This window comes from Onychomys torridus, chromosome 9, assembly GCF_903995425.1.
Source record: "Onychomys torridus chromosome 9, mOncTor1.1, whole genome shotgun sequence".
Lineage (NCBI taxonomy): Eukaryota > Metazoa > Chordata > Mammalia > Rodentia > Cricetidae > Onychomys > Onychomys torridus.
The window spans coordinates 54,481,652-54,508,576 of NC_050451.1; the positions used below are offsets into that span (position 1 = coordinate 54,481,652).

The following is a 26,925-nucleotide window of genomic DNA, read 5'->3' on the forward strand; positions in this document are numbered from 1 at the left end:
GCCCAGGAGCCTTATGAAATGTACGGATTTGGGCTGGCAGGATCAGGGGGTAGAAGCACTTTACACACAAGTTTGATGGTCTCTGTTTGATCCATGGAACCCACAGCAGACGGATGGACCAACTCCTGCTTTCCACATGCACACACACACACACACACACACACACACACACACACACACGCGCACACACACACACGCGCACACACACACACACACACACACACACATACGTGCACATGCTTGCACATGCACATTAAATACAAGTTTGACTTTTATTTCAAGTGGGATGAGAAACACTGGAAAGATTTTAAGCATGGAACAGAAGTGATCTGACTCACACTAAGAAATAAACAGAAATTCCAACCAACTAACAAGCAAACAAAAATGGTTTCTCTATGGAGGAGCAAAGTGGGGATAGGAAGAGTAAGGCTTGGATGAGTGTCCTCATTTATCATCTCGGTCAAATCCCTCGATAACCATGTGGAGGGCTGTTGCTACCTTCACCTTCCAGATAAGGACAGTGAGTCTTAGAATGCTGCCTAGCTGGTCAGAGCTGAGATTCCAATCTGGACCCCAAGGATACGGTTTCTCTATGCCCCTGTCCCAGGCTGAAGTCTTGTTCTGCTTCTAGGTTCTAGAAGAGAAGAGGGGTACCTCTCCCCAGAGTTATTTAAATTCTCTTAAAAATTCATTCATTCACTCATTCATTCATTCATTCATTCTGGGTACTCATGTGTTTGCCATGGTGCACGTGTGGAGGTCACAAAACAACTTGTAGGAGTTGGTTCTCTCCTTCCACCGCGTGGGTACTGCGGACCAAACTCAGGTCATCAGGCTTGGTGGCAAGCACCTCTACCCAATGAGCCATCTTGCCAGCCCTCCTGTGAGTTATTGAGGAGCCAGCTAGACTGTGAGAAGACCAAAACAAAGGTTGAAATCTGAAATGCTCCCGCAGGTGTCTGTGTGGAATACTTGTTCAGTAGCTAGCAGCACTGTTTTGAAGGCTGTGGTACTTTCAGGAGGCGGGGCCAGGCTGGTAGAAGTGGGCCACTAGGGGCAGGCCTGGAAGGTTACAACTGATCTCCTTGGATGTCTTCCACTCACTCCTCACCCCACGAGCAGAGCTGTTCTGCCTTGCGATGGTTGACGAAAACCCATGAAACTATTCGAAAACCAGCCTGCCTTCCTAGGAATGGCTTCTGTCAGGTCCGTTGCCACAGTGAGACAAAGGGAACTAAGACCGGGGGTGGGGGGGGGGGGGGGGGTGGGGGTTCGGATCCTGACTGCAGGTAGTAACCACACAGAAACCAGGTGCATTTAGTCCCTGGGAATGACAGATTGCCAAGTGAAGATATTGACCTGACCGAATTAACCCAGCTCTGCAGAAGCATCTCACACAGCAGTCGGCCCCTTGGGATCCTTTACCATCTCTTTCTCCCTCGTCTCTGAAATTTGTGGGGCATCCCTTCCATTGATGAACACAATCATGATGATGGGTACTCCAGTTGTCCTGTTCTTGGTCCCAGAGTAAAGTCTCTGTCTTCCTCCATCCCTCATTCTATCAGTCTGTCTCATCCTGTCAGTCTGTCTCTTTCCTTTCTCTTTCTGTGATCATCATCACCACCACCAGCATCTTTTCCCCACTTCTCTAGCCCATCTTTGCTGCTCTGCCTCTGTCCATCCTTTCTCAAGCAAAGGGGTCCTTTATTGATTAATATCCTGGGGGGCTGAGGTGAAGACTGGTTTGGGTGTGTGTATGACTGTACTGAACACCACTCTCTGTGTCTCTTGCTCTCTATGGTGGCTTCTATCTTGGGCAGAATCTGCTTACACATTGAGGCAAATAGCCCCCGAGAAGTCCAGGCTTGCTTTCACCTTCTGAGTTAGCAAACCAGTGTGTGGGGGGGAAGGGGGGGAAACGTCTTTTATCTAATACTTCCAGTAAGTCTGGGAGCTAATCCGATGCTCATGGGCAGCCTTGGCGACACGCCCATTGCTGTAATTCTCGGTGGCATTAGCAGCAGCCAGACCTGAGTCACTGGCTATCCCCTGGAGGGGATGTGGGTGGTGAGGTCAGTCTCATGTGAACCACATGATGTTATTAAAAGTGTTTGTCCATAGGAGAATAGGGGCGTTGACAGCCAAAGTGGATGGGAAGGATGCTTGGCAAACCAGCACAACAGCTCTCTGCCACAGATAAGCATTTGAGGTGAGCTTGAGTAACAGAAAGGAAGAGTACTCTGGGAGGACACGAGGGAAGCACAAGGTAGGGATTGGCCTAGCAGCCTGGTGCCCCGGGGGCTTCCGGCTGGTAAAGAGGGAGAAACCATCTTTGTTCTTTTCAGAACAGCGTCTGTTGCAGCTCTTACTGCCACGGGCATTCACCTCACCTTTTGAGTTTCATTACGGAAGACTTTAAACAAACCCAAAGACAAAACAGACCAGGAAACTAACCCACCTGAGCCTGCCACCCAGTGTTGCAATTTTTGAATGTCCTGCCAACTTTAAGTTGCCGATCTTCCCTCATGGAGGGCTTTAGAACGAACCCCAGACACCACATCATGTTTCCTCTAAACCTGCCGGATATGACATCAGTCAGTTTTTATTGCAGTAGCGTAATACCTGAGACAAACAGTTGAAGAAAAGAGAACTTCACTCTGGCTTACAGATCCAGAGGTGTTTGTTCCTGGTCACCTGGCAGTGTGTTTCTGGGCAGGTTGGAGGGCATGGTAGGGGAAAGCTTCTTATCTCATGGCAGCCAGGAAGCAGGGAGAGCAGCATGAACTGCCAGGGATAAATATGCCTTCCCAGGATGTGGTCATTACTTTCTTGTTGCTGTGACGAAACATCTGACAATGTAAAGATGAAGGAAGAGTTGCTTTTGGCCCACAGTTTGGGAATGCAGTCCCTCCTGGCAGGTAGGAAAGGCATGGTGACAGGAGCATGGGACAGCTGGTCACATTGTGTCTACGTTCAGGAAGCAGAGAGATATGGACCCCAGTATTCAGCTGTTCTCCTTCATTTTCTCTGTGATTTGGTATAGGACCCCAGTCTGTCGAATGGCACTGCCCACAGGCTTTTCCACCTTCAGTTAAACCCTCATGGACACACCAAGATGTGTGTCTCCCAGGAGATTCCAAATCTAGTCAAGTTGAAAATGAAGATTAACCACTATGTAAGGGATGACCCCAGGGACCCACTTTTTCCAATGAGACCCTACTTTTCACAATTCTACCACCCCACATAGCATAGTCTATTCAAATTTAGTACACATCAAATAAGCCAGGTATAGTGGCTCATGCCTTTAATCCTAGCACTGAGAGGCAGAAGCAGGTGGATCTCTATGAATTTGAGGGAAACCTAGTCTACATAGTGATTTCCAGAACATGGCCAGAAGAGCATAGTGAGACCCTATCTCAAAAACAAACAAACAAACAAACAAACAAACAAAAAAAAAACCAAACCAAACCAAAACCAAAACAAAACCAAAAAAACCTGTCAAGTTGCATCTTTTGGAGTCATTGGCCAAAGGGGTTCCATAGACGCCTTCAAACACTGCACAATATTGCCAAGGCTATTGGTGACTCTTCATAACCTAATGATGGTAAGACCCTATTGTTGAAGACACAACTTACTTATGTCTTTGAACATGGAGAAATCAAGCTAGTGCCCAACTAGAAGCTTCACTTCCTGCTGAGTAGGATTTGTAGTGCTGGAAGGTGCATTGCACACTACTGGAGGAGAAAAGTAAGTGTCAGTATCACCCAGTTACAAATTCTATGACCTACAACAGAAAACTGCCTGCAGGATATACTGGTATAATGCTTGCAAAACTGTTACAGGGGTAACCAACCACTTTTTTGTTGTTGTTGTTGGATTTAAGGGGCACTCTATAAGGTGTTACTTTACCCTGACACTGCTAAAGTGGCCAAGAATCTGAGACTAGATATGTCACACACAGGCCTTGAGAAAACCTACTACTATTATTCTGATAAAGGAACATAGCAATAAAATGACTCCTAATGATGTTTGGTATACTCCATAGTTAGGTATACCACTCACCTCTCATCAGAGAAGCTTCTTCTTGCAGTAGAAGGTAATTAACACAGAGACCCACAACTGGACAATGTGCAGAGAGTAAGAGACTTTGGATAAACTCAGCCATAAACAGAATGTTTTTACCAAATCCCTCCCTTCAAGGCTCAGGGATCTGTGTGCAAGAGGAGGCAGGAAGACTGTAAGAGCTGGAAGTTGTGAATGACTCCAAAGAAATGGGGTCTTCTGCACACAACAGGACTAACACACGTATGAACTCATAGTGACTGTGACAGCACACATAAGGTTCAAACCAGACAAAATCCCAGCACTGAGAAGGGGAAGTGGACACAAAGCCCCGCCCATAACCAAAGAGTTCTTTATAGTTGATACCCAATGAAGAAGAGGAAAAAATCAGTTTTCTCAAATGGAGTCTCACTGGTTATATCAACCACACTCATGGGCAGTCTCCATGACCAGGAAATATTTGGCCAGTATAAAATAGAGTCTGTGTGTGTGTGTGTGTGTGTGTGTGTGTGTGTTTGATCTTATTAGTTTTCTATATTTTAGTTTGTTAGTTTTGAGTTTCACTTTGTTGTTTTGTTTTTGAGAAAGAGAAAAAGAACTTGAAGTTACTAGATAGATAGGGAGGTGGGGATAGTCTGAGAGAAGCTGGGAAGGGGGAAGAATGTGATCAAAACATAGTGTATAGAAATACTTAAATAACCCACCAATGGATTAATCCATTGACAAAGGCAGAGGCCTCATGATCCAATCACTTTTCTAAAGCCCCATCTCTGCAACCAACTCCTTCATTAACCATTGCAAAGGTCTCTCTAAAATAGAGGCCTTTACCATAGTCACGACACATCACTCCATTTAATACTACTTTTAGTGTGGACTGATAATAAATTTGGATTCAAATTTATTTCATTTTTCTCAAAAAAAAAAAATCCTTTTATAAGTTGGTTTGTTTGAAGTAAGGTCCAAACCCAACTACATCTTGCATTTGTAGACACATTTTTTTTTTTTTTTGGTATTTATTTTTACTTACATTTTAAAAATTATATTTATTTATTAAACTTTTTTCATTTTACATGCCAACCCCAGTTCCCCCTCCCCTGCTTCTCCCGCCTCCTCACCTCCCTCCCTCTCTACCCCCATCCACTCCTCAGAGTGGGTAAGGCCTCCTGTGGTAGTCAACAAAGTCTGGCATATCAAGTTGAAGGAGAGCCTAGCCTCTCCCCATTGTATCAAGACTGAGCAAGGTATCCCACCACAGGGAATGGGTTCCAAAAAGTCAGTTCATACACCTGGGATAAGTCCTGGTCCTGCTGCCAGGAACCCCACAAACAGATCAAGCCACACAACTGTCACCCACATTCAGTGGGCCTAGTTTGGTCCCATGCAGGTTCCTGAGCTGTCAGTCCAGAGTCAGTGAGCTCCAACTAGCACCGGTCAGCTGTCTCTGTGGGTTTCCCCATCATGACCTTGAACCCCTCTTCTTCTCTTTTTTTTTTTTTCTTGAATGCCAAATGCCGTTTATTGAAGGAGGGAAGAGGTCTTAACTACAGGCTTACAGCACAATGGGAGAACCCCGGAGGGCAGAAGTTCGCTTCTGATGTTTATTTATTTATTTATTTTTTTGAGCTGAGGATTGAACCCGGGTCTTGCGCTTGCTAGGTAAGCACTCTACCACTGACCTAAATCCCTAACTCTGCTTCTGATGTTTTACAATCTTGCATCTAAGCTGTTAACACCCAATATGCTAGATACACAGACAAGGAGCTTCCCTTAAGCACTCAGGAGGGTGGAATCTCACAGGGAATTAGCATTGGGAGGATATCAAGGTCAAGTTCTGCAAGCAAAGCAACAGTTACCCAAAACAGGGGTCAGAGACCTACAAGTTCCCGCCACTTTACTAAAAAATGAGCTTCTGACTTAGGTTGCCTGGGATGTCAGCAGGTCACCTTACCTTTCATGGAAACACCTGTCCAGGCCACACAGGCGTTCTGTCTTAGGTTGGTGAGGGCCCCCCAGGAATTACCCGTGTAAACACATTTTTTTTAAAAAGTTCTTTCTTTTCAATAGTCTTCTATATGAAGATCAATTTCAAGTCTGTTTAATGTATAACATTCTTCTCTTCTTATCTTCAATGCCATTTATTTGTTGAAGAAACTGGATCTTTCTGGGTTTGGTTGGCTATTACCTCAATAATATGAAGATGTGATTTACCACATGAAGAGACATTAGCCCATTTGAGCACGTGGCTCTGGCAGGCCTGCCCTTCTCCCCCATTCCCTCTGCTGTGCTAACAATTGTTAGATTACATTCCTGAAGCTAGCTACCTAGGTCTGTCCCCTCCTTTATTTGGCCACTTCCTCCTCTTAAGGCTGATTACCAAGGTCCAGCTATCAAAGTATTGAAGTTCAGAAATCAAAAGCCCCTTTGGCTCACCTGATTAAGATGCCTAATTAAAATCAAACCCCTCATCCTAACACAGAGTTTCGCCTTGTACTTTTACAAACTGCCACTTTCCTATGGGCCACATCTGTCTCCTCTCTATCTAGAGGCAGTTCTTTGTCCCTCTGGGACAAATACTCTTTCTCCCTCCCCCTTGTTCCCTTCCCTTTTCCCTCTTCCTCTAACTCCTGTCTCTGTCCCTTATTCCCTGCTTTTTGTCCCTCTGGGGCAAATACATCTTCTTTGTGCTGAGAACTTGGTCTTAGGGGCCCTGAGCCCATACTGATCCTTTAATATACTCTCCTCTCTTTGGATGTTGGTTGTAAACTGGAGGATGGTGTAGATGCTCTATATTTTGCGTCCATTTTCTCATCTCCCTTGTTTTGGTGAGTTGCCTTCTCAGTTTGTTATGGTGGCCTATCAGGAAACACCCAATATCTGGCTCTTTTAAAGGGAACACTTTCCATTTTTCATCTTTAGGAAAGATACTTGTGAGATTTTTTTTTGTAGATACTAAATATTAGGCCTAATACATTTATTCTTAGTTTGATCAAATTTTGTGAACATTGTTCCCAGGTCCTCAGCTTCCTGAGCCTTGTTTTTGTATCTATTTTATTTTTCTGATTTTGGAAAATGTTTTCTTTCTATCCTCATAGAAGAAGCCAGGAAACTGCGCCCTACTTTTCCTGTTCTTTAGGAGAGTTTGTGTTGGATTGGAACATTGTCTTTGAGTGTTTTGGTAGGATTTGCCTGTATGTCTTTCTGCACAGACCTGCTGTTTTTCTTGTGGGAGCATTTTAAACCACTTACATGGTTTCAGACCTTTTAAGATTTTTTTTTTTTTTTTGATTCTTGAGTTTACTTGGTGAGTTATATTTTCCTACAAATTTGTTTATTCCCTCTGAGTTTTCAAAGTTATTGGCATTGGGTTTTCATAATTCCTCCCAATTTCCCCTTTCCCATTGCTAACCCTCTCTGTTTATGCCTTCATGGACGTCAGTGCTTCAGGTACTAGTCAACATTGCCCAGACCAGCAGTTCTCAACCTGTGGGTTACACTACTCCTTTGGGGGTCAAATGAAGCTTTTATAGGCTTCACATACGACCATTGGAAAACACAGATATTTATGTTACTGTTTATAATGGTAGCAAAATTAGAGTTATAAAGTAGCAATGAAAATAATTTTATGATTGGGGTTCACTACAACATGAGGAACTGTATTAAAGGGTCGCAACATTAGGAAGGCTGAGAACAACTAGGTTAGGGTATCTCAATTTTATAGTCTTTGACTTTGTTGACCCTCTCTATTCCAAACTTTCTTCTCATGGACTGGGCATGGTGGCAGATGCATGTAATCTCAGCACTCAGGACATGGAGGCAGGAGGATCACAGTTAGAGACCACCCACCCTTCACTATGAAGTAAGCTCAAGGCAAACCTGGGATACAGGACCATCTCAAAAATAAGTCCCATACTTTCTTCTTTATATTTTAAATCTCTCTATCTTATTAGCTCTTTCTTTTGAATTTACCCTGTTCTGGTTTATTTTTCTATCCTTCTCAAGCAGGCATCCCAGCTTTCTTCTTCATCTAAAATAATATTTCATGGCTACTAATTTTATGTTTAAGTCTTGCTTCAGCTACTTTCCTAAACTTTCTAACACAGTCTCCTCCTTATACAACAGTTTGAAAATACATCCTGTATTTATTTAAACTTACTTCTATTATAGTTTCTTCTTGGAAATGAATTACTGTCTTATGATTCTTTTTAACCAGTTTTAACTTGTACTTAGTGGAATGCACAGACCATGGATCTACTTGGGCAGATTCTACCAAATGGACATCTGTGTAAATTAGAACTCCAGCACTTCAGGGATTGTGCCTATCCTTGCTGTTTCCAGAAAACCCACATGTAGTGACGATTCTGATTTCCACATCATGTAGCATCTTTGCCCTTTCTAAGCCTAACACAAGTGGAAATGTGTTACGTGTAGTCTTTGTATTTTTTTTTTAAACCTCACTGTAATCGGGTGTTTTGTTTGAGTCTTTGTTTTGTTCATGGTGTTGCTTCTATTCCATTTGTTATACCTCCTCTTTTTCTTTGTCTTCTCCTCCCTTTCCCTTCTTTTTCCGAGTGCCCTGGGTCACATAAATATCATACATTTCTCCCATGGATGCAGATGTGGATTCTTTCTAGATTTGCTTTTTACTTTTCCAGTTATAATGAAAACTGCTGAAGATGATTTTGTGCAAATCTTTTTGTAGAACTTGTTCCTATTTCTTTTGGGCAAATACTTAGGAGTGGAAATGCTCAGTCATAGGTGGATGCGTGTTTTCCTGTATAAGAAACCAAACTGTTCCCCAAAGAGGTTTTTCAGAAAATCCTTACCAACATGTGACCTTTTAAATCCTTTGAATTTTTATAACTCCAGAGAATATCCTAATTGTACTTTAAAAAATCAATTATATGACATATCATTTACCTACAATATAATGCACACATTAAAATGCATGATTGGTGTGTCATGACAAACATAAAAGCATCACCCCAGTCAGGATGTAGGACATTCCAATCACCATGTGTTTCTGTGAGGCCAAGTAAGCTCCACTAACCTCGTTTCTACCTCCGTGTATTGCTCGTCAGTGTAGAGGTTCACACTGGTGGACTCACATACTACATACTCTCTTTCCAGTGGTTTGACTCTGCCAGCAACATTCTTTTCAATTAACCCATGTGTTTGTGTTTAGTGACATCTGTTTCTTTCTTTGCTGACTGTTATTCCATTGTACAAGTATGTCACAAATTGTCTTTTCATTCATCTGATGGTGGGCTTTTGGTTTGTCTTTAGTTTTGGATTTTATTCATAAGACTTCTTTGCAAAATATTTGTACAAGAATTTTGGGTATGTGATTTTATTTCTTGGATAAATTTCTAATAAGGGAATGATTAAAGCATACTGGAAGTGTATGTTTAGCTTTTGAAATAGATTTTTAAATGTGTTTTTATTGTGTGTATGATTGTTTTGTCTATATGTATGCATGGGCACCATGTGCACACCTGGTACCAGTGGAGGTCATAAGGGGGCATTAGACTATCTGGAACTGGAGTTACAGGTAGTTGTGTGCCACCATGTGGGCTCTGGGAACTGAACACAGGTCCTCTATAAGATCAGCAAGAGCTCTTAACCAGTGAGCCATCTCTTGAACCCCCATGCTTAATGTAAGAAGCTATCAACCTGTTTTCAAAGTGCTTGTATAACTTTACAATCTTGTTAGCAGTAAATGAGCATCTCATTGCTGTGTATCTGCCAGTGGTTGCTATGGTGATGCCGTGTAGTAGTTTTCATTTGGATTTCTCTGATCACTAATGATACTGGCCATCTTTTCTCATACTACAGTGTTCTCAGTGAAATGTATCCAAACACTTCACACATTACTGCTGCCTCTTATCTACCTGTTGCAGGTTTGCAAAAGATAGTTACACATTTTATTTAATGTGTATGTATGTGTGTGACTGAGTCTCTATAAACGTGTGAGCACATGCACGAAGGAGCCCAAGGTGGCCAGAAGAAGGTGTCGGATACCCTGGAACTGGAGCTGCTGGTGGTTGTGAGCCGCCTGATGTGGATTTATTTTAAGTCACAGCTTTTCTACTGTCTCAGCTTGTGTGACTGACAGGCTGAGCTGGTCAGATTTCCAAAAGCACCTCACTGATGTGCATGCTTGGTGTGTCTGTCAGCTCAGAGCTCCCTCAGTTTGTGCCTTGCAGAATCAACTGCTCATGGAGAAGTCTGCACAGATTCGTTCTGTCCAGTGCCCATTCCAGCTGCTTGGTAGTCCCAATCCCTGACTTCTGTTTCTTCCACCTGTGAGATCATTGCTCTTGGAAGAGCAGAGGTTCTCACCCCATGGGTCGAGATCCCTTTGTGGAGTGAGGGTGGTGGGGGATGGTGTCATATATCAGACATCCCGCACATCAGATATTTACATTTTGATTCACAACAGTAGCATCATTACAGTTATGGAGAAGCAATGAAAATAATTTTATGGTTTGGGGTCACCACAACATGAGGAACTGTATTAGAGAGTCACAGTGTTAAGATGATTGAGAACCACTGCTGGAGACTGTTCTCTGTACAGAGGTTTGGGAAGAAGCTTCAGGCAAGAGGATGAATTGGAACTGGTGCCTGCCTCTCACATTCCTACTGCAAATGTAGCAGCCACTGGCAGCTGACCGTTTGATGGATGTGGATGTGTGAACACATTCAGTGCAGTCCTCACCTTCCCTATTTTTTTTTTTTTTTTTGAGCTGAGGATCGAACCCAGGGCCTTGCGCTTGCTAGGCAAGCACTCTACCACTGAGCTAAATCCCCAACCCTCACCCTCCCTATTAAACTTTGAAACATTTCTATGTCTAGAAGAAGGAGTTCTTTGAGTAAGGGTGGTGATAGATGATGAGGAGCAAGTGAGCTCCAGGTTACAACTTGGGGGTAGGACCGGCTTGTCTGGAGGATAGAGAACATCTGGAATTTCTTCTGGAGAAGGAGCCATAGGTTACAAGTGTGTGTAAAATCATCACATGGAGACTCTTCCACCATTTCCCATCAGAGGCAATAGGGATGGCTTCAGTCTGTGCTAGTCAAATGACCTGATCTTTTAAAAGGGTGGCAGGGAATTGAGGAAATGCTATACAAATAAGTTCCAGTGTTTAATAAAAGTTTCTCAGTGATGAAGTTGTGTAGCTGGAAGTTTTCCTATGTCCTGCCTGGCCCGTGGTCAGGACAAGTCTCTCTCACCCACTGGTCCTGCAGCCACTCAGACCCAAATAAACATACAGAGGCTTATACTATTTAAAATTGCTCCACCATTAGCTCAGGCCTACCACAGACTAGCTCTTGCACTTAAACTCAGCCCATTTCTGTTAATCTATATGTTGCCACGTTTTCTGTGGCTTTACCTGTGTGTCATTACATGCTGCTCCCTGGACAGCAGGCTCGCATCTCCTGACTCAGCCTTCTTCTTCCCAGAATTCTCCTTATCTGCTTATCCTGCCTATACTTCCTGCCTGGCTACTGGCCAGTCAGCATTTTATTAAACCAGTGTACAAAAGTATTATTCCACAGTAGAATTGGGTCTGCATTTTGGTGAAGTTGGGTGGTAGCTCCCCTGGAGGTGGGCACATGACTTCCTTTGAGAAGCCTTCCAGCTCTCATGGTAGGATGTTCTCTCCTGAGTGTAGGTAGCTCCTGCAAGGCCCTTGCTCCTGGTGTTTAGTACAAAGCAGTTGAAACTGGGGAGGCTGGCAGCACTTTATTTGGGGCCCTGTCACACCTTTATCACTAGCTTGCTCTGAGTTCTAGAGGGATCCCCTTCTGCAGATTTAACTCTTCTCTGAAATAGAAAGCTCACTGACTCCCCAACCCGACCATTCTTGAGTTATCTCAGTAAAACCTCCATACATGTGATCGAGCATCTTTAAAACCACTTGATATATTTATCTACTTATTTAAAAATGTGCATGCATATGTGTCTATGTGGGAATATGTGCACATAATGGTAGGTGTCCACGGTGGTCAGATGAGGGCGTCAGATCACCTGGAGCTGGAGTTACAGGCAGTTGTCAGCCCCCATCATGGGTGCTGGGAACTGGACACCTTCTATAAGAGCAGTATGCGCTCTTAACCAGCCCCCATTTAACATCTTTCGATTATATCTGTCACTCATCATTTCTGAGCCTCTGCTTTCTGACTTGTAAATGCCAGCACACTGCACTCATAAAAATGAAACAAGATAATAAACAGAAACTGAAAAACACTGTGTTCCTTTCTTTACCTGCTACACCTGTGGATCTCAAATTTATGAGGCGTCATAATTCCCTGGGTCTTGGTCTGTAGTACACATTACCTCCCACTCTCAACTTCTCATCCATCTCCACAGTTCTGCACCAGTGAATTTAGGGTGCAAGCACATGGTGTGCATTTTTATGGGCACCTGGGTGGTTGTACCATGGTGGGTGGTTCCCACTATGAATCACTGATTAAGCCTTTGAATGTCCCCTGACCCATCAAGCATGGCTCTGGCACTTGGAAATTTAAAAGAAAACAAAGGGAGTGGACAGGTGAAGGCCAGAAAACCAAGTGGCCTATGCATCCACAGTCAAGTAGTCCTCAAGAAGGCTGCTCAGTCACTCATGGGGGTAAGGCTTTCGGGAAAAGCCAGCCCTTGGCAGCCCAGCCCTGGTGGAAAGTTCGGTGTGGTCAGATCATGTTTTTCAACTCTTGCTCGACTCTCCAGTGGTTCTGTTTTGACAGGTGTATCCAGGGTTGGTGCAGCAGAGGTTGCCAGCTCAGCCCTGGCTTGGGGAGACGAGCTGGGGGAAGGGCAAGTTTGCCCAGCCCTGTCCTGTTCTGCAGGAAGAAGGGAGAGGTTGCCAGGGTGATATGAGAAAGCAAGCCTGGAATTTTCAGAGGTACTGAGAGACTGTGGCTTGGGTTTGTGGCTTCTAGGAAGCCCCACGGCCTCTTTGGGAGACCCAGGAATAATTTCAGGGCTTTGTAAACTTTGGAATTAAAGTCACACCAGCAGCAAAGCCTGTGCTTTGCATCCAGTAGCCGAAATCTCACAGGCTGTCATCTCTCCATGAAGATTCAGACTTATCACTGCTCTAGTAAGATCCAGCAAAGCAACTGAACAGAGCAGGATAAAGACAGCTTGGTTAGGGTAGATAAATGTGAACCCCTAGGCCCAGGGCAATCAAAACCCCCCACTGTGTGTTTCTGGAGGATCTGATGGTCCAAGAGGTCAGCACTGAGCCTATGGTCCCACAAGGAAGAAGAATCCAGCAGGGCTGGCTCATGACCTGTCCCAGCTCGATGTCCACTGATGGACCCTGTCGGTTAGCCTACCCAATCCCCACTCTCAGACAAGTGGCATCCAGCTCACAAGATCTCATGTTGAGTCATAACTTTTCAGGTTTGCTTTATTATTCCAACTGCCCATTCTTAAGCCCCAGTAAGTTCCTTGGAATTTCAATAGACTTGAGCAAAAGTTCAGATATTCTAAAGGACTCTGTGATGACATGGGACAGAGGGATGCAGACCAAGAGAAATAAAGGGCAAAAGGGCTGAGCCCTGCTCTCACAGTGCAAGGAGTGTGCTGGCCTCCTGCTCTGCTGTTCATTTGCAGAGGAGTGGTGAGTGTCGGTGAGGCCTAAGAAGCTTAGGTTCTATGTGATGGTGGTTCTGTGTGATGGTGGTTCTGTGTGACAGTCACCATTGGATGGTGGCTGATGTCTGTGGAAGACTGACTGCTGCTGGCTACCGGATTGACTTAGGCAGCCATCAGCTCAGTGGGGCCCTGCTCTTCAGGAAGTCAGTAAGCATAAATGAAAGCCATAGGGTTGGGCTTAAGACTGCATCTGGAAAAGCCTAAGTCCTTGTCTACCGTGTGAGGATGTAACACCAAGGTGGTGCCAGCTCTTCCGGGTTTGCAGAGGGCCACCTTGAACCTCTTGAACTACGAGAAAAGAAATTTCTGTTGTTGGGAGCATGCAATCTGGTGTGCTTTCTAGTGGCAGCTGAGCAGACCAATACCCTGGTAACTAGCCAGAAGAGCTTCCCAGGAATCTGATGGGAGGGAACAAGAGAGCCGTTAAACAGCTTGCCCAAGGGTCTGTCTACAAAACTAGTTATGTCTGTGGCCCACAGAAGTCAAGGCATTCCCCCAGCTGTGAGGCAGAGGTGACCCATTATACATTATAAATGGTAGTTAAAGCTGAGTTCCTATTTGTGAAGTGCCCCAGATGGTATGTGGCCTCTGCCTGACTCCACCATTGTGTTTGCGTTCATTGTTACCATTGTCTGGTGTGGATGTCTGGGCTCTGGCATGCCATGACTATTACCACCTAGCAATCGGAGCGGCTGTGATTACTCATAAGTGACTTTTACGAGATTGACTTTTACCCACGTAAGATTCTCTTATGGGATGGGAGGGCAAGAGGACTCACAAGGTTCATGAGGTTCTCAGTCCTTCCGGAGGATAGGTAAGTGGGTAACAGTTGCTGGAGAGAGCATGTGTTTTTTTTGGTGGTGTATCTGCCTGCTAGTTGCCCATGCTCCTGTGAGTAATTTCAATTAAACTTATTGATTCTCCAAGCTAGACGTAGATGGAGCTGTTTCTGTGATTGCTCTCTCTCTGGGGAACAGAAATGGCTTCTCGGGTAAAGCCATGCAGCACTGTCTTGTTGCAGTGCCCACTGGATTTCACTGCTAGCTTGCCTATAGTTCCTCTCCTCCTGTGAATCGTGTTGCCACACATCCCTTCCTCTTTCTGTTATAGCTCCCTGGGTCAGGTAAACCCTTGACTCAAGGGGTTCACAATAGGATTTTCACCTAGACTCTAAGATCACAGCTGAAGGACAAGGTCCGTGTGCGGCCAATCTCAGTCCTATTCTGTTGGACCTCACGTAAACAGAAGATGCTGGACAGGGGAAAGGAGACAGGTAGAGGGAGGGGAATCACTGAGTGATGGAAAGATGAGGGAGCAGCCAGGTGTCTGAGGGAAAGGGTGCAGTGTTTGATGTCTCCCCCAGTAATCACAGGACTAGCTGGACTTCCAGTTCCATAGTCCTTAGCTTACCTTCGGCACCATTCCATGAGGGGACCCTGTTTGCATGGATGAGCTCAGTGGTGTCTGCCTTTGGCCTGTGCCCTCAAATCAAGTGGTTTCTCAAATCACACTGGTAGGGGCTGGTTTATAATAGCTCAGGCCTCATAGGACTCTTTTTTTTTTTTTTTTAATCTTTGCTCTTATGTTCTCAAATTGATTGTTTTTTATCCCTGTGTCTTTTCTCTCAATTTGTCCTCCAAGCTCATCTCTTGGAATTGAACCTGATCTAGCTTTGCTGAGATTTAACTCCAAGACCAGCTGATACTCTCACTTTGGCCTTTCTTAGTCCCAGAACCTGGCCAAATTCTTCCCCTACCAGTAGTGTGGCAACCAGTAGTTCAAGATTTCCGGAGGTTGGCTCGTAGTCCTAGAGTGTGAAGTGACTCTAGCAGCCTGTCTTTCCTGTTGTCCTTGTGCTGCCACGCGGGTGTCACCCTTCTGAACATGCCCCACCTCATCACTGAGACTCGCCCCCCACCCCCTGGCTTTCTCCTCCTTTCCCTGCCTTGCTTCATGAGACGCTATAGACATGTCTGCCCTTCTGAGGAAAGGTGACCGGGTTGGGCTTTAGGCCTCACTCACCCTCGTGACCCTTAAGCAATGAACTCAGCAGCCTACATATGTATGGTAGGTTCTGTGGGAAGGATGGATCTCATGCCACACAGATGGGCAAGGCCCATATAGGGTGGCCTCATCACAATTCTTCCACCTTTTTACTCCTACTAAGTACCCCTGACCCACACACACCCCACATCAAACCAGTACCCAGGCTTTGCACAGGGTCACATTTGACTTAGCAAATGAACTTTCTGTCCCTTAAAACCCCTTGTGGAGCAAGGCCCAGTCTGATTTCCAGGGAACGCAACTGACCACTGTTCTTGCAGACCCCCTGGGGCAAGTCTGGCCTGGTCTTTTTATCCTTTTTGGCTTCTTTGTTTTAGAGACAACAAGTGGAAGCAGGAAGCATCCCTCTGGGGTCTGGGCCTGTCCTGTTTCCTATTTTCTGGTCTCACCATAGCCAAGTAACTATGGGGTCTAGCTACAAGCTTTAGGGGATGCACTGTCCCCAGCTTGACCTTGCCCTTGGTGGTAATTTCTTAGACTCTTGTTTGGGCTTCCCTGTCAACCACCAGAACACCTAGAGGACCTCAGTTCTCAGATTCTGCAGCAGAACCCTTGACAGTGATTCCCCTCTGAGGAGGATCAATATGAAATGGATCTCTGAAGGGATCACATCCTCAGGTTGAGTACAAATACTAGAAGACACGTTCCTCCTGGAAACAGCTCTTTACTGGGTCAGTGATGCCATGTTGCATGACATTATCATATGTAGACAGGACAATTATATAGCAGGGGGTAGGTGGGTTGTGCAAGCCAGTTGCACACTGCTGTTGAGGAGGAAGATGGCACAGAGGCTGTGAGCGGGAAGAAGACAGGTCTCTGAGGCAGTGCAAGGGAAGAGATAGCTCTAAGTCTTCTGGAGTCTGAAGGAGCAGGGCAGCTTTCCAGAGAGTGAGTCAAGATAATGCAGGCCTTTCCCAGCATCCCTTTCTGCCAGTGTATGCAAGAAGTTCATGAAAGAGGAGAAGTAATGTCAAAGGCTCCTTGTGCATGTTCAGGCCTAGTCCAGCTTGCTGCTCATGTGGGAAAGAGCTCCAGCCATCTTGGGTTGTGTGGGGTGAGGTCAGTGTGCAGCTGTGGGTAGAACAGCCAAGAGCTGGAGGCAAGAGCCACCCTGGTACTAGGGGTGGGCCCTGCTACAGCTTCTTCCTCCCTGGCCACCACAGAGAAGCCCCACTGGGAACACCGCATAGCAGCCTAGGTAGACCAAGGGGTGGCTTTGCAGAGAAGCTTCATCCCTGCCTTGTCCTCCCACTTCTACCCCTGCGGTCTTCCTGGGAGGTGGATAGCAGGCAAGCAGAATGTTCTGGGACCTGCAGGGTCATCTGCAGATGACACTCTGCTTGGGTTCTTTCCAGGCCACTCCTGAGATGCAGAGGTAAGATGAAGAAGAGCTTTCTGGACATGAATCAAAACCCTCTGAACTTGTCAGGGGCACACCATGCACAGGGCCTGAGATGCCAGCCAGGTAGAGTTCTCCTGCCCTGTATGGAGCAGGGCACTTCCCTGTGACTCTGTTCCCATGGCTGTTGGGAGAGGCTCCCTGGAGTCTCATCTATAATGCCCCATTGGTTTCCCTGGATGTTTTCAAGACCAGGAAGACTGCTGGCTAGCATGGGTGTTAAGTGACTGCAGAGACCGGAGCTAGTTACCATCCAAGAGATCTAAGACAGCTGCCTTACCCAGGTAGACACCTCCCCAGCAGGCCATCACAGGAGTGGGGGTCTTCTTCCCTTTCCTCCTAACCAGCCATGGAAACCCAGTAGCCTGCCCCCTGGCCAGCAGAGAAACGGGGGTGGGCAGTGAGCTGTTTTCTTATGGCACAGTCATTATTGGGGAGCTTAAGGCTGTACAGTCAGTTCTAAGAGACATCCTTGTATCAGGATCAAACAATGATTGTCTGTAGATAGTAGGCCCTTCTGGCTGCTTTCTCCAGCCCCCTCCCCAACCTGTATTGCAGCATCAGGCCAAAGACCTTCTTCAGTAGGGGCTGTGGTTTCCTGGAGGGCCTGGAGGCCCAGGTAATCCAGGGGGACCCTGGATACCTGGTTCACCCTTTGGCCCTGTGGCTCCACGTTGGCCTGGTGACCCTGTCTTTCCTGAAATCCCTGGCTTTCCCTGAGGCCCTGAAGGTCCTGGAGACCCTCGGGGTCCCTCTGGCCCTGGGGGCCCTACATCTCCTTTGGGGCCTGGCTGCCCCCTTGGACCTCCAGTGCCAAAGCTGCCTTTTGAGCCTTTGTATCCTTGAAAGCCTCTCGGGCCAGCTGGCCCTCTTTCTCCCATGGGTCCTGGTTCCCCAGGCTGCCCCTGAGGACCCTGAGGTCCTGGGGGCCCCAGGCTGCCAGAATCGCCTTTAGGGCCTCTGTTTCCAAGAGGTCCTTTTATGCCTGTATCTCCTTTGAGTCCTCTTGGTCCTGGAGGTCCGGGGACACCTAGGGTTGGATAGAAGAGACAGGTCACTCATGAGGCACAGGGACAGCTGAGGCTCAGACAGAAGCTTGGCCCAGGGCTGCCACCACTGGACTGTTAGGTAATCGCTTTACTCTTGCTATAGCAGGTTAGACCAGCAGGTTCTATGCAACATGTATTAGTGTATATGGGCCTGGTGTACTGCTAACAGTCCTAGTTCTGACACCCAGGCTCTCCTGAAGCTTCACACATAGCTAGCAAGACAGAGTGCAGGGCTGTGGGGAGCAGAGGAGGCCAGGGGAGGGCGTGTGGTATCCCAGGGTGCTCCCATCCTGCCCTAGGGCAGCCTGACTTTCTATACTTCCTGTGGGTTTTGGGTGCTGTTTTCATGCCCTGCTCTACCTTCTGTGACCTCTTGGGGCTCTGGCATCAGGGACACAGGGGGAAAAAGGAGGAAAGTAAGGTAAGACCCATCTCACAGAAGCATCCCAAAGAGGGGCGATCTCTCCAGGAGGTCCACGCTAGCCACTCCAACCTCTCCTATGAGTCCCTGAGGCTGCTGCTTTCTGAGCCTTTAATCGGCGTAGAGAAATTAGTGCCGCGACAGCCAGTGCTAGATGTGTATCTCATGGACTCTGGTAAAGCAGTCTCGGAAAGACAACAAGCCATTTCCTACATCTTAGCACTGGGCATAGCACCTGGTATGCAGTCAAGAGAGCTCAGAGCTTGTGAGAAGAGGCCATCTCTCCATCTATGGGCCTCTCTTAGAGGATGGTGAGGAAGAGACGTGACTTTCAGTGTGGAAGCCATGCCAGGAGTCAAGTGGCCTCCCCCCTCCCACCCCCCACCTGTCTGTGTAAGTCTGAGAGAGTCACCACTTCTCAGATCTATACCAACTCTGAGGCTATGCGGCAGAGAATAGCAGACACTCTGCCAGGGTCATGTAGAATGCCTTCAGGCTACAGGTGACAGACAGAGCGTGGTCTGAGATGAGGAAGATTGTGGAGAAAAAAGCTCCTGCTATTGTGGAGGTGAGGCTTGGTGCAGACCTAGTTCTTTTGGGCCGTCTCTGTGTGGCTGAGGGGCAGGGTTGATGGGAACTGTGGATCCCAGAGCCTGACTCAGATCTCCATGAGAACTCTGCTGGCACCTCCGCCCCTTTGCAATGAGATGTCTAAGGTTTGTCAGCTACTTGGGATCCAGTCCAGGTCCTTCAACTAAAACCTGGAGAGTGAAGTAAAATCCCATTGGTAGGCTAGGGACTGGTCCAGTTGGTAAAATGCTTGCTGTTTTGAGGATCTGAGTTCAATTCCCAGAACTCGTGGGGAAAAAAAGCTGAGTATGGTGGCCTGTGCCTAGTACTGAGGGCTGGGAGGTGGGGGTGATTGGAGACTGGTGGATCCCCTGAGTTTGTTAGCTAGCCCACCTAGTCTAATTCTCAAACTCCAGGCTAACGAGAGACCCTGTCTCAAAAAAACAAGGAAGATGTCTCCTAAGGAACAAAACCTGAGGTCCACACACATCTGTACACACAAATGGACCCACAAGGATCTCTCTCTCTCTCTCTCTATCTCTCTCTCTTTCTCTCTGTCTGTCTCTGTCTCTGTGTCTCTCTGTCTCTGTCTCTGTCTCTGTCTCTCTCTCTGTGTGTGTGTGTGTGTGTGTGTGTGTGTGTGTGTGTGTGTGTGTGTGTTTGTATGTGTGTGTATAATGCTAAGGGCTTCTGGAGTGGAGACTAGAACTCAGTGGGGTGTTTGAGGGAAAGGATGATGTGTGTTGAGAGCTGAGAGCTCTCTAAGTTGCCAGAATCTTATCTGTGGTCCTGGATCACCTTCATCCTGGCTGATGTGACCCACTGTCCCTTGCTTCCCAACCTCTGCTGTTCCCTGCATCCTTCTCGGAGTGTTTCTATGTGGAACCAGGTCAGTGAATATCTATTATGACCTAAACGGGAACCAGAGCCTGGACAGTCAGCCCCACCAGAGCCAATAAAAACCTTCAGTCAGCTACTGACACTGCCTGCCATGGGAGGCTGCTCCACCTCAGCTCACGTGGCATGCCAGCAGCGGCGCTTGGGGGCTGAGGACAGCTGGTGGGTGATGGTCACCACTTGGCATTCGAGAAACCAGGAGACAGGACCTGCCCTTTTATTCCCAGAGGATCCCTCATTGCACAGTTACCAGCCCAGCATAGGCCCAAGCTGGTGCCCGCACAGGGTCCACCTCCCCCAGCCTGGCAGGTCTCTCTGGGAACTGGCAAAATCACAGTGCCTGTCGTTATTCTGCTCCTGGCATCTGGACCAGCTGAGATTTGGAGAAGCAGAGGGCCATTCAGCAGTGGAGAGGCCCTGTGAGGCTGTGTGGCTGACAGAGCAACGCTGGGCAATCCTTCCCCGTTCCAGAACTCAGAGATCAGCAGAGAACAGTACTGAATATCGTTCGTAGTTGAGTTAATTTAACACATCCTGCTTAAGCTGTCCTTAATATAACTTTGCTCTGTGGCTCTACAGCCCCTTGTCCTGATCACGAACTCCATTACTAGGAGGGGACTTGCATCATGCCTCTGTCCCTGATCCTTCTTGGAAATTCCTTTGGGTTGGTCCTCCACCTGTCTGGGAACAGGCTGCCCCAGAGGCTTCTCCAAGTCCTCTAGTTCTCCACCCTTTTTGACTTTGGATGTAAATGACTGCACCCCATGTCCAGTCTGAGGATCTCATGATTACAAGAGTGCTTGCTGTGTCCTGCTCCCCGCCCCCCAGCCATCTGGTATACCTCACCTTCTCCTTAGGGCCCATTTTTTCCAGTGCCATTGTCTCCTGGAAAGGACCTCTCCTCCTTGACTCAGAGGAGCCCAGCAGCCACTGTGAGTATATCTAGGGCCTCCATGTCAGCAGCAAAGGAGAAAAGGCAGAGCCTAAAGTCTGCCCTTCCCATCCACTACCACTCATTCCTGGGGCATCTTTCCAGGGCAGTTCTTCCCTGAGGGAGGAGTGTACGCCCATCATGCTTGGGGTAGACAACTGGACAGAAGCCTCGGCCTCGGTCGTACCACCCATTCCCTTGTCCCAAGCATGAATACCAGGAGGACCCAGGAGAGAAAGTCTGCCTCTTTCCCTGTGCACACTCTTGAGGCCGCCACTGCAGCTCCATCTCTGAGAACCCAGGTGAGTCCACGGCAGCAGCAGGAGGACACGTACCAGGCCCCTCTACCAGGCTTCCTCACACAGCTACCCCTTTTGCCCCTCAGCAACCTCCAAAAGGGATGCATGGGTCTCTTCCATCCAGTTTGGAGCTGTCTGAAGAGGAAGGATCTTAGAATCCTTCTCTGAAGAGCACTGAGGGGTCCGTAAAGTGTAGAAAGAGCCAGGCATAGTGATGTACAGCTGGAATCTGAGCCCTTGGGAAGCAAAGGCAGGAGGAGTGGGAGTTCTGGGCCGTCCTAGGCTACATAGAGTCCGGATAGCTAGATAATAAGAGCCTATCTCGAGAAAGAGTGCTTGCCTAGCATGTGCAAGGTCCTGGATTCTATCCTTGGTCCTTACATTAAAAAAAAATGTGGACAGGAGCTTGCAAAGGCTCCTTTCTTAGATGCTCAGATGAGTCAGAAGAATTGTGGGGCAGGGGAGTCCCGTCTATCCTGGGACAAAATCAACAACCAGCAGTTAGTACTATGGAGAGGAAAATGACTCAATGCTGAGACCAAGGCTCCCACCGGGATAGAGTTCCAGTGACCTGTCAGGAGTAACCAGGCACTGGCGTGGGCAGAGTACAGAGCAAAGAAGAGGAGGGCTCAGAAGTGCTCTGAGCTGCCAAGAAGCCAACACCAGCATGGTGGCTGAGGTAAGGAGTCCCCGGGAGGCCCATCATTATTCAGGAAGCTACAGGCTGTAATTAGGCTTTTGGGCCCATTTAGGAACCAGCCACAACTGACTGCATGTCTGAGGTGAGTAGAGTGGGTGGGGGTTCTGTGGTCCATACTCAGGGTTAGGGAAGATGAAAGGATCAGGAACGGCTGGAAGAGTCTAGTGTCTCAAGACACAATCCTGCCCATCCATGGTATAGTGAGCCTCTCATGGTCAGCTCACTAAGACAGGAGGAACTAGAAATGGAGGAGATGGTTCCGTGAGTGAATAGCCCAATGGAAGATGCCTTGTCCTGAACCCTGAGACTCAGGTTGGAATGCCAGCGCTGGCATTAGCATGTTAGGTGGCTAGGCTTGACTTCTGTCTCTCTCTCTCTCTGACTCCATTGACCTCAGCCAGGGATCCTCAGTCCTAGCTGTGCTCATCAAAAGAGCACTGAGAAAATGCTGACGGACTTCTATGCCTGTCGAGGGTGGGCTGGTGTGTAACCGTCTACACTGCCAACCAAGAGGGGAACCGTTAGAGACAATGCAGAGCATCTTCCCGGGAGTGATGTCAAGGACTGAGATGCCGGGAGAAGGCTCTTCCTGGTGCCAGCCTGCCAACCTCTTCTGCTTCTCCTTTCAAGGCACTGTGGGGGAGTGATCGTTCTGTGTAGAGAGGCTGAAACCCACCTGGAAGAATGCAGTTAAGGCACCAAAGAAAACTCTCAGCAGCTCTCCAAGGCTGGGCAGACAAAAATGGGGTTCACAGCCACTGACCCCTCTTCACTGTCACCTGCATACCCAGCCCCTGTGCCCAAACAGGACTGTTTTTCCCTTCTTTAAGATAAAATTCTTTGCCAGGTGGTGGTGGTATAGACCTTTCATGCCAGCACTCGGGAGGCAGAGGCAGGTGGATCTCTGTGAGTTCAAGGCCAACCTGGTCTACAAAGCAAGTTCCAGGACAGCCAGAGTTGTTACACAGAGGAAACCCTGTCTTGAAAAAGCAAAAATAAACAAACAAACAAACATGTTTGTTTGTTTGTTTACTTATTGTGTGTGTGTGTGGTGTTTGCATGTACGTGTGTGAGCATGTGCTTGGAGGTCAGAGGACAACTTGCTGGCGTCAGTTTTTCCTTCCACCTTTCAGGTCCTAGCTACTGAACTCAAGTTATCGGACTGGCAGCAGGCACCTTAACCTGACAAGGCTATCTTGTCAGGTTACTGTTCCCTTCTTGGCATGCCAACTCCCGACTCCTTATGGGTTACGGCAGGATAGAGGAGGTGGTACTTACGGAACAAGTGTTCAAGTTTAACTCCTTGCACACTTGGCGTCTACCCTCCATTCCTGCTTTCAGTTATTCATTCACTGAGCAAACACTTCCAGAGTGCCTTCAGGGCCCATGGACTGTCAGACAGTGGTGAACAGGAAAAGGAGCTTATGTCATCAATAATTGCACTTTGTAAGAAGGCCTTAAATCAAGACACCCTTTTTAGGTTCTTATTATTATTGTCACTGAACCTCACTATGACCCCATGTGGTGCCGGCAGGACAGGTATTAATGATCTTGTTTGTGCTGGTTAGTTTTAACTGTCAACTTGACACAACCTAGAATTGCCTGTGAAGAGGGTTTTAATAAGGAATTATGAAGATCAGGTAAGTCTTAGGGCATGTCTATGGGGGGAGCGGGTTGTTTTGATTGTTAATTGATGTAGGCAGGCACGGTCCCTTGTGTGCAGCACCATTACCTAAGTAAGGAAGCCCTTGCCTAGGTATAAGAACAGTCTAAGAGAGGAGAAACCTAGCTGGGAGTGGACAAGCAATTAAGCACGTAGACCTGCATGGATTCGTTTCTCTCTGCTCTTGACTGTTGATGGGATGTGACTAGCTGCTTGAGTTCCTGCCTTGACTGCCTCAGTGATGGGCTGTAACCTGGAATTGAAAGCCAAGTAAACCTTTTCTCCCCCAAGTTGCTTTGTATCAAAGCAACAGAAATTAAAGTAGGACACAGTCAGTAGTTGAGGAGACAGAGTTAAAAGTGATGAAGAGCTCTACCCATCACTCAGCTAATGAGTGGTGATTTTTTTTTTTTTTTTGCCTCTAACTCCCAAAGGATAGTCCTAGCAGAGACACTGTCTAGCACAGCCATTGTCTAGCACAGACATAAAAATTATCTTAGAGACATAAATCTTTATCCTAGGGAGAGATAAAGATTCTAGGAGAGGTGTAACCGGCCTGGATGCACCACAGGATTTCTGTTTAGTAAATGGAGGCTTGGAATTAGAGCTGGAAGGGGCCAGTCCTACCCCTTCATTTACAGATGAGAGAGCACAGTTGGGGAGACGAAGCAAGTGTGCCTGAAGTCCCAGAGCAAATTACAACCCAGGCTCCTTTCCTTCAGTAGGCACTTGGCATCTCCTTCTTGCCTGTACTGCTGCCATCTCCCTACCTGTGTTCTAACCATCAGCTCTACACTGGCCAGACAACCCTTCACTGCTAGCTCCAGTGTCAAAGCCTTAAGGCCTGTCTGAAGGTTGAGGACTAGTTCCCTTGAAGGTCGGGTGTGTAGATAACCCAGAAAGATTCTTCCAGATTGGAGAAGCTGTGCATGTGACGACTTAAACATCAGGAGCAATGTTGGCCAACAGACACAACTTAAAATTGTACCTTAGAGGCCACATATGTGTATCCTCTCAGTGAAACGATGTGGGAAGCTTTCAGTTCCCATGGAAACACTCCGTACCTGGCTTTGTGGTAAACATAAAATACGACAACAATTAAACATGTTCTCTCCTACCCCACCCCATCAATCTATATCAAAGAGAAAATAAGCTCGGTGGCCATGGACACATGAAGATGTTGAACTGAGGGCCCCGTGTTCTCAAACAGATGTCCCACCATGCTTAAGACGCAGTTTTGTAATGATAGCTCTGCTACAATCAAGGCAGCAGCAAATGTCAGTCTCCAAGAATTCCTCTGGGTGCTGTCTCTGTCTGCCCCATTCTCCACCCCTTGCCCCATAGTGAATCAGGACCTAAGTAGAAATGTCTGTGGGAGCTGCAAGCTTTATGCTCTCAGCATCTCCTTTCCTGAGTGCACAGTGGACACATCTGTCAAGTAGGGCACCAGGAGTGTGTGTGTGTGTGTGTGTGTGTGTGTGTGTGTGTGTGTGTCTGTTCATGCATATGTGGGCATATGTACATGTCATTGGCCAGGGGCAATGTCAGGTGTTTTTCTCAACTGGTCTCCAGCATATGTTTTGGAAATAGGGTCTCTCACTGGACTGGGAGCTCATTGTTTTGGGTAGACTGGCTGCCCAGTGAACCAGGGGTCATCTCGTCTCCACCTCCCCAGTGCTGGGATGACAGATGTACACTGTCATTGCACAATGCTCCTGGCTTTTATGTAAACACTTGAAATTGAATTCAGGCCCTCATGCCTATGCAGCAAGCACGTTACTGACTAAGCCATTTCTCCAGTTCTCGGGGTTTTCAAGCTCTCGTGACCTGCACACATTGCTTAACCACACTCTCCTGTCTTAGGTTACTGTTTACAGGTAGAGTCACACCAATATCTACTTTTTCTACCCTCAGAATCCCCCTTTTCTGTGGAGTGTGTGTCCATAGGCTCCAGTGGATGTGTGAAATCACACACAGTAGCAGGCTCCAGGTATACCACCTGTCTCCTTATATACGTATACCTATGAGAAAAGTTAGGCACATCTCTCTCAGACTACACAGTTTCCCACTTCATATTTTCAGACCATGGTCGACCATGAGTAGTCAAAAGCATGGGAGATAAAACTGCCAATAAGAGGGTGAAGGGAGCTACTGTCCAAGGCTTGTTATGAAGCTCCACAAATCGGTGTGTACAAACGGGCCATCACCAGGAAACTTGGAATTTCCTCTGCTCTTAGAGTTAATTCAACACCACCACACAACTGGCAGAATATGAACCGTAAGAACCATCTCCTTGTGCTCCTCACTGGAGCACAGCACCCTAGAAGACTTTTTTGGTGAGATATGGTGGGAAGGCTTTGGTTCCCATAGAAATTCTCAGTGTCTAGCTTCATTGCAAAAATGAAAAATAACAACAAACATAAAAAGACCACTCCCCCCCGACCCCATCAGCCTAGAGGGAAGAAAAATGGTCTCGGGTTGGGGATTTAGCTCAGTGGTAGAGCGCTCACCTAGCAAGCGCAAGGCCCTGGGTTCGATCCTCAGCTCAAAAAAAAATAAAAATAAAAAAAAAAGGTCTCTAGTGGCAGCACAAACACACTATGACATCAAGTTAAGTTGACACAGGCTTAAGACTAGATGGCCAAAGAGGATCAGGGCATCAGTGATGTAGGCTCCAAGACCAAAGGGTCCCTGGTAACTGAACTGAAAAGGGTCCCTGCCTTAGATACTGTAGCGGATATAAAGACAGAAGGAGACTGGGTAGAGTGGACTTCAGGCTTCCTTCCTGTGCTGCAAGGGCCTAGAAGACATCTTTTCATCAGGATTTGGGAATCAAAGGGAGATCATGGGTTAGAAGTTCCAAAAGGACAAATGCCTTCAGCAGAGGCACAGTGGTGACTCAGTTGAAGAAGAAGTTAGGCCACCTGGCCATTTAAGGGCTCCTATGACTCTGGGCCAAGAGGAAGGGAAGAAAGAAGAGAAAGGCTGTGCTTGCTCACGTGACTAAGGTCAGTGGGAAACTTCCACACCCGACCTGGGCATGAGTAACAATGGGCTGGAACCTTCAGGAATGAAGGTTTCCGGTCATCCTATTAGAAGCAGTCATGATCCACAAGAATGTTGGTGAGGGCAAAGGGGATTTGGAACAAGAAGGGGAAGGAAGTGTGTTATAAATCCTAGCCATAAGCACCAGATTGATTACAACAATA

The 26,925-nt window shown here is 47.1% G+C and overlaps 1 protein-coding gene across 1 annotated transcript in view; it reads right to left on the reverse strand.

Annotated features, from left to right (window-relative positions):
• Positions 1 to 16,438: 16,438 nt before the first annotated feature.
• Positions 16,439 to 26,925, reverse strand: part of Scara3 (scavenger receptor class A member 3) — a 33,751-nt gene continuing 23,264 nt past the window's right edge. The window contains exon 6 of the mRNA XM_036199896.1: positions 16,439 to 18,216. Within this exon, the coding sequence (XP_036055789.1) occupies positions 17,765 to 18,216 (452 nt within the window). The 3' untranslated portion in view covers positions 16,439 to 17,764. The remainder of the gene's footprint in view (positions 18,217 to 26,925) is intronic.